We start from the raw sequence: 19,163 nt of genomic DNA on the forward strand, positions 1-19,163 counted from the left end.
ATATTTTATTATTATTATTTAAATAAATTTTGTATTTGATTGCATGTTAGTCTGATTTAAATAATATTAAAGCAAATAACAGGATGAAAAATGAAAACAGGAACAATTTTATTAATAATATGTGTCATCATTTTATATTTGCTTCTTGTTAAATTTAATTAATTTATAAAGCTGTAATTATTATCACATTAACAAAGGATACTTTTAACAATTAACAAATATTCTTTTAATTCATTGATTTTTTTCTTATAGAATAGAAACCGAGTTAAGTTGGATAAAGTGAATGGATATATGAAAAGAAATCTTAAACATTAGATATAAATAAATGATGCATTTTTTTTTATGATTTATAAATTATTATTTTATAATTTATTAATTTACACATTTTATCAAATTTTTTATGAACAGTACAGTATATAGCATAATATATAATACTGCTTTGTCTAAATTTGTTGCATTTGTACGTGCCATTTGATTTGATATGATTATATCAATATAACGTCAATCTCAAATTACAAAGAAAATCTCGTCTGCAATGAAATCTTTCTTATCGTAGATATATCATTAATTCTGGCAGATTACAGTGGATTATCAATGCATTGTCATCATTGATATCGTACGAATGCACTCAACGAAACAAGTATAAAATGAAGCTGTTTGTTGAATTATCATCAAACAGCAACATGTTTCCCAAAGCAATCGTTTTCTTCGCTCTCCTAGCGTTGGCGGTAACCGGTAAGTCAATTCTATATAGATTTTTAAAATATATATAATTTGCAAATACAAAAATTCATTCATTAAGTTTAAAAAAGGAGGGAAAAGCCCCACAAAAGAGAAAATCAATACATATTAAAAAATTTTCTTAATTTTAAGAAAATCTTAAATTATTAAATAAATAATAATTAAGTTATTGCACTATTTCATGGATTACAAAGCGAAATTTATTCTTTTACTTTATATTATTATAAAGTCTTTTAATTTGAGTTTATGCAACGATTTTATGTTATTTTTTGTGTTTTGTGCAATTTTATATATTGCAAACTTAAAATGTTGTTAATTCAAATTTCAGAGAAACTCCATCTCGGTTTCCGTATGCCGCCGATCTATCCGCGTTATTTCCGCCCGATCACACCGCAAATTGTCGGGGGTGAGGAAGCACCAGAAGGAGGTTACCCGTACATCGTTTCTCTTCAAATTTCTGGTCAACACTTTTGTGCCGGATCTATTATAAACAAAGATTGGGTTATGACGGCGGCACATTGCGTTGAAGCAGTTTCTTCGCCAAGTAGTCTTAGAGTCGTAGCTGGAAAACATAACATTATGAGGACCGAGGATAGTGAACAAACAGTTCGAGTATCGAAAATGTTTAAACATGAAAGATACGGAGGGTAAGTAAAGCAATAAGTACGAACAATTCAAATATAATAACTTTTGCATCAATTTGCATCTCTTGTAAGATATATGCAGTAGACGAAATAATGACACAGTATTGACATTGGTATTATTATTATTATTATTATTATTATTATTATTCGATTTTAATGATTAAATAAACTATATCTTAGATAAGTAACGATGCACACAATAATTTTTAATATTTTCTATTAAATTGCATTCACATTCTCATTAATTCCATAGATTATTATTTGTATTACTAGTATTACTAATACAATTTTTTTTGTTTAAATATAATTGTTTTCAAAGATTTGTAATTAATAAATGTATAATTTTTTTTAGTGGCGTGGGTCCATATGATATTGGTCTGCTTAGACTTCAAAGTTCATTGGAGATCACAGATAGAGTACAGCCCATCGAATTGGCTGAACCAGAAAGTGATCCAACGGGAGAGGCATGGCTTAGTGGATGGGGTTCCACATCGAGAGGTATTTTCCCAGATATGCCCGATAAACTTCAACAAGTTCAGATGGAATATGTCGATCGCGATACCTGTTACGAAGCTGTGCTAAAGCTGACTGGATCTTCTCCCGTTCATGAAACTAATGTCTGCACTGGACCGTTGCACGAAGGAATCTCCGCATGCAGTGTAAGTTGCAAACTTTTAGTAAATTATAAGTACAGTAATTTTATTACCATTTATTAATACGATAATTTAATTTATTAAATCTTTAATACAGGGTGACTCCGGTGGCCCCCTAATCTCGCGTATAGGAGGAAAACCGATACAAACTGGAATAGTTTCTTGGGGTATTATTCCATGTGGTAGTGACGGTGCACCATCCGTATACTGTAGAGTATCTGTATTTATCGATTGGATTAATAATATAATAACGAACAATTAATAACGATTATATTGACGACGTATCGATGTATACTGATGACGAATTATATAATATATTATTCAATGTAAAATAAATATGCAGCATAAATAAACTTAATAATGTTTTTATTTTAACCTACTTAAAGTAAAAACTAAATTATAATTTGATCAGATAAAATAAATATTTATAAACAATTTTGTTAATTGTTTTTATTTTATTTAACAAATAATATTTTATTAACAAAAATGCTATTATTTTAAATGTATATGTCAATGTATATCGCAATGATACGCTAACTATATAATGCTAAATATATAATGCATATTCTAATATCAAATTTAAATATCAATACATATAAAATAAAACTTGTAGAATAAAATGGAATTTAATAACAAGCAATAATAAAAATAATTATTACAAAATAATCATTACAAAAATAGATTTAACATCGTCAAATTAAAATAGATTTAACAACGTCAAGTTAAAATTATAAAATTTAGACACTACATTGTATCTTCAAAAAACATTTACACCTGTAATAATATACAAAAATAATTATTTAAATATATTTCCAATTTACATCTTTCTGGCTAGAAGCTATTTTCTAATTTAACATTTGGCAATCAAATTTCAATTACGAAGCCGTTTTGCAAATTTCCGTAATTACATTCACCGCAGCATACGCTTCTTTGCTTGTCGGAATAATATAACGAGCTGGTAAAATAAAACTTTTAGTGTCGCGCAGTTCAATCGTATATGCATATTTTATTTTGACCAATGCCTTTGCCCAATCATCAGAGCCACCAGCAGCGGGATATAGCGTTGAAGCACTATTTCCGACGGTATATATTATATCATCATTTGTTGCATTCTCCATGGCTGCTGCCATTTGCTTTCCTACTCTGTCAAGATCAGCGTAATCAACTGGCAAACGATTATCATAGCCCCATGGATAAAGGATATACTGTCCATAGGAATGGAACGACAAATACGCCTGTAAGAGGAATATAATAAAATGATTTAATGATTTCTAGATCTTATTTCAAAATTTTTAATGCAAAGTTAAATGTAAAAACTGAATTGTTGTTTGAATTATTGTTTGAATTGATTAAAGATCAAAATTTATAATATTCTTTTTAAAAATAATGTATGATTTAACTGTCGTAACCATTAGTAACTGTTATGCTTAAGACATTAACAAATAATTTTCAGTTGTAGTATTGTCATTAATTCGTTCTGTTAAAGTAACGAATAGAGAACTATAAATAAAACAAATAAAAACTCTCGAGTGTTTTATTAAAATTTTTTAACTGACCTTGAAATTTGCCAAACTAGCCTCGAAGAAATTTCGAATGGCATCGCTTTCTGGCTCGGAGAATGCTTTCGTGCCTGCGTACGTCTCATGACACATATTACGACTTGTTCCCTTTCCTCCCCAATGATAACCAAAGTTCCTGTTCAAGTCAACACCTGAACAAATGGTTCCTTTCCTTCTGTTTTTTCTCCATAAACGATCGTGAACGAATGTATACTCATATCCATCTGGATTAGCTACCGGTAAAATGTAGTAGTCCACATCGAGATTTTCGCTGTTTTCAACCAATTGATCTATGATATAAGTCACAACTGCCGGCGATATCCATTCCCTTGCGTGAATACCACCATCGATCCAGATTGCAGGTGCGTTCGGCTTACCGTTACTGATTCTTAGAAGCTTAACATTTGTTAAGAAGACAAGAAAATTTTAATTAGTATTCAAATATAGGTACAAAAATGAAATGTAGATAATACCTTCAACTCCCGACCTTCGATAGACCGACCAATGGTTTGAACGGAACAGACATCAGGATAAGTGTCCGCGAGATAATCCAAGTATCCCAGAATATCCTTTAGTTGATGATAGCTGGTCCATTCCATTCGATGACCTGATGGATATACCTTCAAGATTATTCAAGAGATTGCATGTTCCATGCCCTCGTGCACCTATATAACAAGCGCTTCGTAGATTCAGCTCGATATGGTTTGTCATTTTCTAAACCATTATTTTATTAAATGTAATATTTTGGTGTGTACAAATTCATGTATAACGTTCTGAATCGACGAAGCGAATTATACGCGCTTGAGAAAGCTCACCCCTAAAATGCCAACGACCACCTCCACCATGTACACTAGTTACAGGATAACGAAGAGGACGAGGACGTGTATATCTATTTCTGACTCCCTGCCACCAAACGTAACGAGCTAAAAAATGACTGGAAACCTCACTTCGGTAACGGAAACGATACGATTATGATAATGACCAAGTATTTATCCCAACAGCTCGCTTCGCGATGCGTTGCAGAAATTTTTGATTTTTTCAAAATATTATATTATTTTTAAACGCAGAAACTTTCATACGCAAATACGCATGATCGAAAATTAAAACTTATCGAATTCGTATCGGATAACGGCATTGAAAATCGATCAGCTATGCAAACGATCGCAAAAAACATCGAATTGCGGCGAAGCGTCTGTACGTGCAAAGACTACACGTGTGTTTTACACGCCTTGCATACTTTACTTGCTCATGCAAATAAAGTATAACTGTTAATGTTAATCAGCATTAAAGCGGAACCGGGTTACCAAGTGGGATTCACTCGAGGCCGATAACCTCGATTCGATTCCAATTGTTTCTTTTTGAAGATGAACGAGTTGGATAATAATTTAAAATAATTGACTATTAATATAATTTGTAGAGATGAGATGATTTGTAGACATTTCTGTTCCAACTATGATTTTTATGATATCATACTTACAATATCATATAGTAAATTTTTTCGATAACAATATACTAATAATATATAAATATAATAATAATGTAATAACAATCAAGTATTAAATTAATTTGGATTCACAATGGATTCACATTACAGTTACTTCTTTGATAATGCAAAAGATGAAAAATAATGAATAACTGTACATAAACAGTGTAAGCAGCGATTAAATGATCCCATGTAAGTTGTTAATGAAAATTCTATGAAAAACATTCAGCAATGCGTACAGATGTCAAAAAATACTAATTTATATAGATATAGATAATATCAGTTCATTACTTAATTATGAAAAAAATTTTTATTTTTATTAATAAGATTGCAATCGCTGAATGATTGCAGTAACTTTATCACACAATATATCGATTAATAAATTGTAAAGTTTAATTAATATAATTGTAATAAAAGTTTCGAACCTTTGCGTCCCTCGAGTTCTTCTTGCGCTAACATCGTGAGAGGAGTATTTTCATTTGCGATCGCTTCTTGCACATCATCGATTAAAATTATGAATTTGATTCTGTGATTTTTCAATACCGACCTAATATCATTAAACATATAGTTTCGTACGAAAATATCGGCAGTAGACCCACTGCTCGACCATATGGATAATGCTAAAAGAATAACTTTACTTTAGTTATTGTTCTTTTACAATCTTTAACGATATAGATCTATTTTAAATCAAAGATATAATATCTTAATATTTTATTTATTACGTACAACCGTCTTCCTCATAACGTTCCATCAATTCTTGCACGGACATGTTATACTTGTGGATCCTCAAAACGTAGTCTCCTTCGTAAGAAACCTTTTGCGCAGAAAGGTCCTTTGGGTCATATTTTTCTTGAATTGATTCAAGAATTATAGATTCTTTTGTTTGTCCCAGTGTGGATGCATCGACGACGAAGATGACGATTGTCATCGTCATCAACGTGATCCATTTTACACGCTCTATTGGTAGCCGTACACCGTTGTCCATTTTCGTCGAAACTGTTCTGAAGAACAGAATGTACACAGCTTTTATAACACGCGACACGATCAGCTATCGGGGATAACGGGATTATTCGATCATGAGTCCGAAGATTGTCGAATCCGTTACAAGCATATATCGAAGACGTGCTTACAAGACAATCAAAATACGAAATCAAAACACGAAACTAAACATTCCATTCCCTTCCAATTTTAATGAGTTTTAGATACAATTTCGTTATGATTTCATTTAAAATAAGAGTCATGTACTTCTACAAGATATTCTATACTTTTAATATCAAAAGTAATGTATCACACTGTCTACTATCGATATGTAGCATAGTAACCTGTCTTGCGAATGATTGCCACACGTTTTTTCACGTTTAAACTTAGCTTTTTATATATTCCCATCATTTGACATAACTCTAACTAGCACCATCAGATTTCTCGCCTCAAAATTATAACAAACATGATGTCTATTTTATTAGCAAAAACAGGCCTTTTTGTAATGTCTTTTTTTAATCATTTATATATATATATATATATATATATATATATATATATATAATAAAAATAATATATAATATAAAATAATTTTCCAAAACGCTTTTTAGAAAATAATTTTCAAGATATGAATTAACAAATTTCTATTTGTAATTGTCTAATTTATATGCTATTTATTAATAGATTTCTTTTTTCTATTAATGTAAGCTTTTGCAATACAAGACATATAATAATATTATATATAATTAATATATATACATACATATATATATAATTTTTACTTACTTGTAGTGAACAATAAGTACTGATAAAACAAACAGTCAAACTGTTTTGCAAATGATAAATGCTTTTATAGCAATGCTTATCTTATGATGTATGAAGTATTGCGTCAAATGTTTGACATTTAAACAATATTAAAAGTATCGACGTTAATTATACTTATTGACGGCCAATGTCTCGTAATTTGAAATAATATTAACGTTTGACTTCCTTTATCTTGGCATGTTTACGTAGCGTAACACTTGTTATGAACACAGGTTAAGGAGAAATGACGCTCAACATGATGATTCTCTCGATCTAAATATTTTATTCTATATAACTATTGTATTATAAAACACAACAAATATTGACATTATGTTTGTACTTCTTTAATTTTTTCAAAAACTTATAAAATATTATAATATAACTTATTATATTATAACTTATAATATATTATAAAAAAAGAAATCAAATTTTAAAAAATAAAAGAAATAAGTTAAATTCAATTCAGACAGTAAAACAAAAATTTCGGAAAATTATATCAGTACGCCAATTATGATGATAGGAAAAACAAGACAGATCCGATAAGAAAAAGCAAATTTTAACATGTAAATTAAAAACATTTAATTTCTTGAGAATAAAGTAATTATTGATGATTGATATAACTTCTTAAGCTCTTTGAGTATAAAAGAAGATAAATATTAAAATTTTCATGACGTTAGCTAAAGAAATAAAAGATTTATATTGGCCAATATTCAAAAAAATTATAGAATTTTTAATATGAATTTGTATATATCAAAAAAAATATGTATAAGCCCATAGTTCAGTAATTAGAATTTTTTGTTTTTTTTTACATTAACTACATTTATTTTTTAAGTTATATAATTATTTTTTTATATAATTTATTCATTCATTTATATTCATATTTATTTTAATATTTTGGATATTATTATTTAATAAGAATTTATTGTCGTAACCAACTCATTGATGCACGAATGCTTTATTTAATTTAAAGCGTCGACTCAGTTCTAGACAACGACGCAAATCGCGGACAAACATGCGGCTTCTGCACGTCATTCTTGCACTGCTACGTTGCGATCGTGATCGCGAATAACCGATTTAAAAAACTGTGCTGTAACATCCAATATTCACCAGAATAACATTTAGGAAATCGTAAAAGTATGAAGTGTCGGTTGACGGTCGTCATTCTTTTGGCTGTAGCATCAACCATTAAGGTACCGTTTGTTGTATATTTTTAAGACAATTTTATTACATCTTTTCCATCGTAACTGCATTTTTGAATACCGTTAACATTTAATTCTAATTATTCGATAACAACATAAAAATTAACCGTTTGTATTAAAAGAACTTTTCTTCCTTTTTTTTATATTTTATCAAATTGCAACCATTTGCAAATATTTATAAGACGTTTCTGTATTACTGCTTTTTTCTGCATTGCTTCATAATGTAAAAAAGAGAAATTCATTTTATCGTTTATTATCGCATTACACCGAATTTTGATTGTAATTATTCTTGGTGAACCGTAACTAAGATGTTATTTTATAAATCCAATGATGAAAATTCTATATCAATTATATCGACATGATAAAACCTATTTTGCGCATATTATGTTACGATAAGCTGTCTGTTCAGACTGAAGCTTGAAAAACTCTTATAAAATAAATAGATAAAATAGTAATAGTAAGGTCAGAAAGTGTTACCTTTTTACACCGTAAGGTTTCTTCACTCGCTTTGATAAATGCATGTGTGCATGAACATATAGAACTTTGCACGCGAGCAATTTCTCTGTAAATATAATATGTCATTTTGAATGCAATTTGCGGATTTTAAGGACGCACATTAAATTAATGACTCTATTCTGGTAGCTTCAAGCATTTGCAATGTTCAAAACATAAAGTAGTACTAACATTTTATATATATGAACTATACACATATACATACATATATGTACATATATGATACAAATATTTAAAATAATATAAATCTTATTTATTCTTAGAAAATTTTGTTCAAAAACATAATTTTACTGCAAATTGAAACTATTAGAAAAATTAGATATATTACAAGAAATTGCTTCTTTATAATTAATACTAAAATTAAGTAGTAACTAAATAAATAATTAGTAATGAAATAAAGTAATGACTAGTTATAATTTTAAAATATAATTATAATTTGCAAAAACTTGTTTTCTTATTTTCTATTATAAAAATATTTAAGTTTATCCATGATTTTTAACATTGCTTAATCTTAAGAAAGTAATAAGTATAAGTATAAGTATTAAATTTTAATTAAAAATTACATATACATATAGAACTTAATCACACACACACACACACACACACACACACACACACACACACACACACACACACACACACACACACACACACACACACACACACACACACACACATATGATTAAGTTCTATATATATAGAACTTAATTTTATATTTACTTGTAACAAATAATAGTTATGCGATATTTATATAAAAAAATAAATATTAAAAGAATTAAATTTTGTTTTAGACGGAAACATACAAAGTCACTGATCAAGTGTACTTGGATATTATGATTGACAATCATCCAGTTGGTAGGATTATTATTGGCCTGTTCGGCGATATTGCACCGAAAACAGTGAAAAATTTTATTACTTTTGCTACTACTGGTGTAGCTGGAAAAAAATATGCAGGAACCAAATTTCATCGAGTAATAAAAAAATTCATGATTCAAGGTTTCTTTATCTTCTTTATTAGAAGTTATTCATTTATTAATGCAATAATGCATTGTTAATTTATGATTATACATATATTACATATATTACAGGTGGTGATGTCGAAAATGGCGATGGTACAGGTTCCCTTAGTATTTACGGCAAATACTTTGACGATGAAACTTTTGAGGTGAAACATACTGGACCATTGTTTGTCAGCATGGCAAACGCTGGAAAAAATACCAATGGTTGTCAATTTTTTATCACTACCATTGCAACACCTTGGCTAGATAATCAACATACAGCATTTGGAAAGGTAATAAAAAAATATATAAAATTATTAATATATAATTTATTATCTATTTGTTCACGTCATTCATAAATATGAAAGATAATCTATCAGAGAAATTTTTATATTTATAATTAGTGTTTCAATCTCTCAATATATTTCAATCAATCTATTTTATTTATTTAAGATATTGTTTTGTATAATTTTAAATTGTAATCTTAATTTTTTTGTAGGTGATTAGCGGTGAAGCTATTGTATTCAAGATCGAACAGATCAAAACTGATAGCGATGACATTCCACGCGTGCCTGTCGTAATCTATGATAGTGGAATTCTTCCAACAGAGCCATTTACTATATCAGATAATCCTTATGAGTAATTTACTATTTTTTTATTCAATTTTAATATTATTAATTTTTTCGCTATCTTTTCCGTAGATTAATGGAATCGTTGTTACCTCCCGCTGTTAATTACTGTATGCTGATAATTATGTTTGTATAATGACATTGTAGATTGAGAGATGAAGTAAGTCTAATCATCACATCAATGATTAATTTAGTTAAGTAATATTAGCGTATAAAGTTAGCTATAAATATAAATATCTTATATGCTAGATACAACTTATGTTACATTCCAGAATTTTTAGATATTCTTGATTGTTTTATGATGTGATTACGCGAATGAAAAGACTGTAGACTGTAGATATAAAAATAATTATTATTACGCTTGTAGAATAATTACAAAGTAATTGAAAATATTTTTTAATGCATATTATTTATTTTTTTTAACCATCATATTTGCCTTTCATTAAAATACTCTTTTAGTGACACAGCATTTTGAATTTACAATTCATTAAAGCAATGTTAAAATATGCGTATTTGCAGTGTATGGGCGTGGATTAAGGCAACCTGTGTACCATTGGGATTTAGTTTCTCAATACTCGCAATTTTCCATTATATAATGAAGCAGTTGGATGTCTAAGAGTCAATCTTGATAAGAAAGACTGATTTAAATAGAAACTTTATGCCTTTATTTGATTTATAAATTTCATATTTATTTTTGTATATACAAAATTATGTATCATTGTATATTACTTATGCATTATTTTTGAAAAGTTGTACATTATTTATGTATATAGATCTGATGTAATGTGACATGGTTCGTTTCTTGAATAATACGAGAAGAAAAGAGCATTAGGCGCCATCTCTGTGAAAATCACGATGTTATTCAAGTAATTCAAGAATTATTTCATTTTCTTTATAATAAATTAAGAAAAACAAAAGAATCTAATATATGCAACGTTATATTGTCCTATGATTTTATAATTTGCCCAGTGTTACGATGGTACAGTTTCAAAATATATGACTTATTAATATATTAACATTTAATAAATATAAACATTTAATATTATATCTATTATATATTTATATAAATATAAACATTTAATATTATTTAAATAGCTGATTATTGTTATTTAATTATTATAAATTATTATGTAATAACTAATTATTATGATTTCTTCATCATTATTTCTCCAATTGACATTAAATATGTAGAAAAAAAAGAGAGAAAAATAAAAGAAAGTATTCTTTTAATTAAATTACGATTAATTGTATGTATTGAACATATCACATCAGTACAAGGTACTGTCGATGACGCACAAAGTTATCGCGCATGCACATTAGACCTTACTGTAGATACGAATATTGGACTCAGCCTTGGCTAGGCGTCGAACGACCAGCCAGTCGGTGGCAAACCGGCGTCGGCCACTAAACGTCGGTGGTCGGCTAAAGTCGGCTACAATCGTATGTAAAAGAGAGTCGGGGGCGGTCGATGCTCCATGTATTTTATAGTAGATGACACGTGGACGCAAGTTGTCATTCATAAAACTGTAAAGCGGTTTGAGTGTATCATGAAGAGGATACGTTGATGATCGCTGATGGTGTGTTGCTTCTGCAGTTACTGAAAAGCGTGTCAGGAAGCGTATGTTGCTCCCTTCGAAGTTCGATCGATCTAAAGACAGCTGGGAGAAAGTGCTTGAAAGGGGATGCTCCGAAACGGTGTATGAGTTTGCTCGTTTAAGGTACGCTCTATTTTCTGCTACAATTTACATCCAGACAAATGCTGCGAAAATAATAGCGGAATGTTTGAAAAACTCTCGCTTCAGTATTTGTTGATTTTTGATTCCATAAAGCAGATCTTTGAAAGAAGAGTATTTGGAAGACATCGCGAGCTTGTTAGATTTAAAAGCTGTCAAGAGATTTTTTTATTTAATTAATAGATGGATAATATGCCAAAAAAGAAATTACATCATATGTCGTCATTTTAAGTAAAATAACTTGGGCTTGGAATTTCTTCTTGTGATCACAGGTGTAATTTTACATGGTTTCTTTGATGTTTGCAAATAGAGTTCTGAAGTTACGAATGGAATTAAGCAAATAAAATTATGACAGTGGTTTGTACTTTGTATATTTTTAATTTATAAATTTGTAGATGGCTTCATGAAAGTCTGTTTTAATTCACCTAAAAAAAAATAACAACCTAAAAAAAAATAACAAAATTAACAAAATATTAATTATAAATACGAGATGTTATCGTATATTATCAGCATTGTCGACAACAATTGTAGTAAACGGAAGTATGAGCCATTACGAATATATGTCTCGGCCAAGGACGGTAGTTAGCGATGCTGCGTTGACTCTTTCTCAGAACTATCCATAAAAAATAAAAATAACTTTATGAATAAAAATCCTACGAAATTTTTCACCTAGCTTTATGATTAAAATTTTTGATTAGATTTTTTTATATTCACCTTTTGCTTTAAGCCAAAATTATTAAATAAAAGTAAAAATTTAAAATTTATATAAATTAATTGTTGTTAAATAAAACAATAAGTAATATTTTTAGTTGTGTTAAATTATTCATATAATTATCTACACGTAAATTTTCTTATATATTTATGTATTATGCATACGCGCATACATCGGTTTGATTTTATAATTATTAATAAAAAAAATTTAATTATGCATATTGATGGATAATTTATATATGGATATTGAATAATTCACTTTTGAATACTTCACTTTTATTTTTAAAATATTATTAATCAAATTATCGCGTAATTGAAATGTACAAAAACTTCTACATAGAAATGTGAGCTATTTGATTCGGATTTAAATTTTTATTATTTCAAACTAAAATTTAAAATTTAATTCGAAAATTTAAAATTTAGAAATATGAATTATATATATTGACAATATTACAAGTTACTTTCCGTTAAAAAAAACAGTGTAGCTATTTTTTAAAATAAAATAAAGATGCATTCCATCTCACGTATATACATACATAATTTTATAATAATAATTATTTTGTTAATTATAAATTATGTTATTTAACGATTTTATTTATGATGTCATTTAACGGTAATTCGATTCGGATGAAATTTTATCAATTAGATTTGATTCTGATTTGAAAAAAAATATAAAATTCGATTTAATTCTTACTAAATAATCATTGTAAGCAGTAGCAAAACAGCAATAAATTAAATCTTACATTTTATTTTGCTGCGATTATTTATTAACAAATAATATATAACATAATTTTATGTTTTATATTGTTTTTATGAAGTACTATATTCACTATTAATTCCTATTTTATTTATGATTGTAAAATGAAATAATTTAAATTATATTATAATAATTGATATTGGAATTAGTCTATAACATGTCATATTATGAGATGAATGAACATTCGATAATTAATTCACAATCATGTTTTTACAATCTCTTACAATATCTTTGGGAAATATGGATTGCGAAAATTTTAACATCTTTTATATATTAAATATATTAAATATGTTTTATATATTTAATATATTTTTGCAAAATACTTTAAAAAGTTATTTCAATAATCATTTGAAACATTCCAAAAATGTATTATTTGTCTATATTTTACAATCAGAATAATAGTTTCAGACATTAAGATAATCTAACACAATTATCAAAATTATAAAGAAATCCAGTATAATGTTTTACAATGCAATTTATTTTTTACATATGCATTCTCTTAATTAATCCCTCGTTATGATGTGATATGCATCTTTACATAAAACACCTCAGCTGAACACGCAACCTGCACATTTCATATATTATTCCTACGAAATTCAATCAAAACATAGTTTTCCGCATATCAGAAGATAACAAAAAATAAATGTCGTAGCATATTAATATTAAAAATATGTCTAGATCTAGAACGATATGTGTGCGTATGTATATGTGTGTATGCTGTGTGTGCTGGATGAATGTCGTTCAAATATAATAGTGTTGGAAGATGTGAATTATTAATCATCATATACACACACCCACACATACACACACATGTGCGCGCGGGCAAAGGAAGAGATTAAAAATAATTATATTTATTATATCATAGATTGGCCAATAACTAGAGATGATTATTCATGATATATATTCAATGATAGTGGTAATGGATGTGATAATTTCTTCAATTTATTATTTGCTTATTAGATTAAATTTATTTCGTGTGTAATTTGTATCACCGTATTTATAATAATTAAATTAAACAACAAATTGTTAGAATAAGACAAATTTTATTATATATATATTTTATATATATATATATATATACACAAATAATATTATAATGTTGTTATTATAATATAATTTAATATAATTTAATATAATTTAATATAATTATATTATTATAAAATAATATAATATAATTATTATATACAGTGTAACAATAGTGTTTGTTTATAAAATTCTAAAGTTATGCGTTTGTATATTTGACTGGCATACTCTGACTTCACTTATGATTCATATAAATAGTCAAGTTAAACTGACTAATTAAAATGTAACACACGTGACACATGTGTGAACGTTCAAGAATTCATTACGTTTGCAGAATTGCAAGTTGCAAGAATTCATTACGTTTACGGTCTCGAATTGTTAAACTATTGTTAAACTCTAAAAATTTATACACTAAAAAATGTATACTGAGATTATCGATAGTCATTCCAATATCTTGAAAAAAAATTGTATGTGAATCATACAAAGTATATTTACTGTTGTCGATCAACGTATTATTTATCACAAGGGGAATAGCGCTCCACCCAATTCGTCTCCCATGTGCAGTCCAATAAGTAAAGCCATTAGACGCACCTTACGTTATCTCTGATAATATCCGATGATGTTTTCTTTCTTCCATTAAGAAATCACAAGAAATCTTAAATTCGTTTTTCAATAAATTAATTCTACATTTACTTGTGTTATCTTTTGCTTTTTCATTTTATAAATAAAATGGTTTAAAATTTATTATAATATTTTTTGAGAAAAAATGGTTTGCTGCAGATATAACTTTTTGTAAAAAAATTAGTATTAGTATATTAAAATTAAAAATTAGTATTAGTATAGTAAAATTGTTACTGAAGAAAATGGCATTTTCTTAGTGTATTAAACGATTGAAGAATTTTCAATTATTAAAAAATTGATTATAGAAAATAAATTAATGTTGTATATTATTTACTAGTTTACTAGTTATTTACTATAATATATCTTAGATTATAAGAATTTAGATTAGAATTTAAATTAGAAGAAATTAAATTACATATCACATTTAAAGAAAACAAATAATTTCTTTTAGTCACTATCTATCTCTTATCTCATTTTATCTTAGTTTACACTTTCCTCTCTTTTTTTTTCTTCACAGACTATACCATAAAGATTGTTATCAGATTGCATAGAATTCTAAAACAAAGTTGATTGGTATCACTCATGGTAAAATAATATCCTCACGCAACTTTGTTTCCCCCCCCTTTCTGCGGCATACACTGTTCTCGTTCGCATCTTCATACGATAAAAGCGTAACTGGCGCACCTCTCAGCAATGTCGTCCCTATGTAATTGGCCCATAATTAAGGTAGGCGCGCCTCTTTTTTTCTGAATTCTCTCACGACCAAAAACATACTCCCTCTCATTCCCAGAATTGCTTAATGGCATGTCATTTCGGGAACTTTCGACTACCATTTTATCCCAACTACTTAATTGCTATCCTGTTATGTATACGCCAAATAACTCACAGAATTATTTTGTTAATAATAAGATGACTTCAAACTATAATAATTATCAGTATTAATTAATGATTGCTGTTACGTACAATTGAAAAAATTCACAACGCATATAAATAATTATGAGTAATTTTAAATGTCAATAGCGATTCAGTTCATATTATCGCTGCGATGGTTTGAAGAATATGACATGTCGAACAAGGCGTTGAAAACCGGTTTATGAAAGAAGTTTATGGTCTGGAAGGGTCAGCGCGATCATAAAACGAAGGGCGGAATATCAGCATTGCGTCTTTTGGTGAAACGAAGTTGCTCGAAAGATGTTCGACTGCAAGAGCGCTTTCTTACCGATGCCAAAAAGTTTACAACCATAGAAAAAAAAAATAAAAGTGTTCTCGTCATTATGTCTCTTTTTTTCTTTGTTTCAGGGTGAAAGACCATCCAGGCAATTTGAAACATGACGAAATACTGGCTGAACGTGGCCCTTCTCAGGGTCGTTCTACCAGTCATCTTAGCTGGATGTGAGTTTCATTCATATAATTACTTCTCTGTTTCATTTTCTGTTTTGTTTCTTTTTAACAAATAACAAATAAGCTACATACAAAATTTCGACTGTCTTATATAACTATTGTATTTTTCATATATTTATCGCTACATTAATTGCTTTGGTTATTGAGTTTTGAGAAAACTTAAAAATAAAATTAAATACATACAATATTCTTAATAAAAATTATTATTAATTTTTAGAGATAATAATTATATATAATTATTAATAATATATAGAATATATAGAATAATTATATAATATATAGAATAATTATTAATTTTTAGAGAAAGGTAGTTATTTTAGAGAAAAGTAATTAAATATAAACAACATAATAGGAAATTTTAATTTTATAGAATTTTTGTAGATATTAATATACAATTAAAAAAAATTAATATATTCACGTAAAAGAAGATGATCTTTTGTATTATGAAAATATATTTTCTAGAATCTTTGTGTGACATAAGAAAATAATAAATACACCGATGATGTCATACCCGTAATCGTCACTATTTCTAGTCTACTAACAATCTTAGCTTGTTGATTGCCATAGTTGAATAGCAATGAAACAAAAAACAAGAAATTCAATTTGTCATCATTCGTAAAGGAAAGACTACAAAATAAGCAAGGATCATGTATCAAGAAATCTTGAATTTCTACCCATACTTTGCATAACCATATTCAATATTACATATGCTAATTGATAGCACAGGAAATAGCAACATTCCATGTTATTTCTTGTGATGATTGCGTATTCACTATTTAAACCTTACATTTTGTTTTATCATTTCACGCGTTCTTCTTATATTATAATTTCTATCAATTTTTAATAAACATTTGAATATTTAATAACATTTGGATATTAGTCAAATTATTCCTTTTTATTTGAGAACTAAATGTTAAATAAAGTTTAAATAAAAATTTTTTTATTTTATTTTTTTAATAGATAAGATAATAGAGCAATTAGATCTGTAATATTTAATAAAAAATATATTATCTCCCACATTTATTAAAAATTAATACGCATATATATATATTGAAAGACATATAGTACATGAATAAATTTAATCAAATAGATTAATATTTTATTGATCCGTCTATTATCAGCGAAGAGTAATAATGTCAATATTTATCAGTACGTTATCAACTTGCCACATGTTGGATCACTTGCAATACATCATCATCGACATTTCCTTTTATAATTTATATTTTTCAAGTATTTATTTTGTAAAAATAAATACAAATTTATAACTATCTAATGAATGAATCATAAATTCTATATTAATGACTTTCAATAATTTTATTTTTGTATAAAAATTATTTTATACAATATACATTATGCAAAAAAGAGAAGAAAAATAAAATAAATTGTTCAAAAATTCTACTTAACATACATTAAATAATGCATATAATAATAATACATTATATATTTTAAAAACATTTAAAGTAATTAAATTTAATACTAATTAATATATTTTTGTATTACATTCTGTATAATATTATAATAATGAAATAACTTAATTACGCTTCTATATAATATAAAGTATGCAAAAAAGCAAAATAAATGAAACAGAAACTATTTCCGTAAAATCGACGTGAACATTACGTGTCTAAGCGGCTCGAAGAGTGTTCTAAAATTAGGGAGTAGGCGCTTGAACTCGCATATCCATAGCAGACGAAAGTAGGATTTACTTTGTCTAAACAAACATTCGAGCGTGATAATATTGAAGTGTTCGAAATGAATACTAAGAGTTCTATTATTAAAAATATAATATTTATAATCCAACTTGAATTTGTTAAATCAAATTTTTCGACTGACATAAACATGACGTGTGACAACTGATTATAATATTTTATAAACTTTTTTCTTAAATAATGTAAGTAATAAATAATTATGTTAAATTTTGAAATAACATAATAATTTGTACTAAAATATTGTACAAAGATGATATATTATAACCATCATACATTTCTATTTATTTTTATAAATTTAATTGAGTTCTATTGTTTAATTAACGAAATATTATCAAAGCAATGAAAATTAATTAATTAATTAATTAATTTAATATATTACACAGCACGTTCAACATAAGCGTGTGTAAGTCAAATAACATAATATAAAAAAGTTATGAGCAATGTTGAATCCTTGCAAATGTAATAATTAATTATTACATGCGACTTTGTATTTCATAAGAATGTTCAAAGAATATTAGTAAAAATTTCGTGCGTGTTATGTCCTTATTTCCGGTACCAGTTTCATAATGTGAAACTCTTCAGACAAGCCTTGACCTCTTTCACTATAAAAAAAAAGCTTATGATAGAGATATAACATACAAATTTAACATAAGTGATACGATCATTATCTACATTGCGTATGCGATTATCAAAAATTTAAACGCGTAATTAATGCTTTATTACTTCGGCAATTTATTTTAAGAACAAAAATTTATTAATATGAAATAGGAGAATCACTTAATAAGTAGCCATGTAATTCCTTAATTATTTACTTAAAAAATAGACAGCTGTACATTAGTATATTAATATTTAAATCAAAGAAGTAATGTATAATTTATCAGAAATGCAATGTTGAAAACAATAACAATTGTTATAACTAGATAACAAACTGAACACCATTACAGAAAAAGAGAAAGCTTTTGTATTATATTAATATACATGCAAAATTTACTTAAAAAAATTATAGT

General features: G+C 27.3%; 4 protein-coding genes across 16 annotated transcripts in view; 3 read left to right on the forward strand and 1 right to left on the reverse strand.

Annotated features, from left to right (window-relative positions):
- Positions 1–574: 574 nt before the first annotated feature.
- Positions 575–2,391, forward strand: LOC148935141 (trypsin-1). Its single transcript, XM_089082457.1, has 4 exons — positions 575–735; positions 1,070–1,388; positions 1,738–2,044; positions 2,136–2,391. Exons 1-4 carry the CDS (start codon positions 648–650, stop codon positions 2,298–2,300), a joined length of 879 nt encoding a protein of 292 aa, XP_088938583.1. The 5' UTR covers positions 575–647; the 3' UTR covers positions 2,301–2,391.
- Positions 2,392–2,473: 82 nt separating this feature from the next.
- Positions 2,474–6,984, reverse strand: LOC105422849 (carboxypeptidase B). The gene is made up of 6 exons (XM_011632389.3): positions 6,845–6,984; positions 5,807–6,081; positions 5,506–5,700; positions 4,071–4,204; positions 3,595–3,993; positions 2,474–3,273 (listed from the first exon to the last, which is right to left on the reverse strand). The coding sequence occupies exons 2-6, from the start codon at positions 6,063–6,065 to the stop codon at positions 2,914–2,916; spliced, it is 1,347 nt and encodes a 448-aa protein (XP_011630691.3). The 5' UTR covers positions 6,066–6,081; positions 6,845–6,984; the 3' UTR covers positions 2,474–2,913.
- Positions 6,985–7,842: 858 nt separating this feature from the next.
- LOC105422848 (peptidyl-prolyl cis-trans isomerase, rhodopsin-specific isozyme) lies at positions 7,843–11,436 on the forward strand. 2 transcript variants are annotated; one of them, XM_011632388.3, is made up of 5 exons: positions 7,843–8,052; positions 9,366–9,570; positions 9,663–9,865; positions 10,072–10,211; positions 10,721–11,436. In XM_011632388.3, exons 1-5 carry the CDS (start codon positions 7,999–8,001, stop codon positions 10,815–10,817), a joined length of 699 nt encoding a protein of 232 aa, XP_011630690.2. In that variant the 5' UTR covers positions 7,843–7,998; the 3' UTR covers positions 10,818–11,436. The 2 variants fall into 2 exon arrangements, 1 of the variants encoding a protein (XP_011630690.2); XR_016140557.1 differs by having other exon boundaries at positions 7,845–8,052; positions 10,072–10,361.
- A 125-nt stretch (positions 11,437–11,561) lies between these two features.
- The window catches only part of Piezo (piezo type mechanosensitive ion channel component), a 30,291-nt gene continuing 22,689 nt past the window's right edge, over positions 11,562–19,163 (forward strand). For all 12 annotated transcript variants that reach the window (XM_089082228.1, XM_089082233.1, XM_089082235.1 and 9 more), the window contains exons 1-2: positions 11,562–11,919; positions 16,346–16,438. In XM_089082228.1, the coding sequence (XP_088938354.1) occupies positions 16,375–16,438 (64 nt within the window). In that variant the 5' untranslated portion in view covers positions 11,562–11,919; positions 16,346–16,374. The remainder of the gene's footprint in view (positions 11,920–16,345; positions 16,439–19,163) is intronic.

Source organism: Pogonomyrmex barbatus, unplaced genomic scaffold, assembly GCF_055798465.1.
Source record: "Pogonomyrmex barbatus isolate J1 unplaced genomic scaffold, ASM5579846v1 scaffold6, whole genome shotgun sequence".
Lineage (NCBI taxonomy): Eukaryota > Metazoa > Arthropoda > Insecta > Hymenoptera > Formicidae > Pogonomyrmex > Pogonomyrmex barbatus.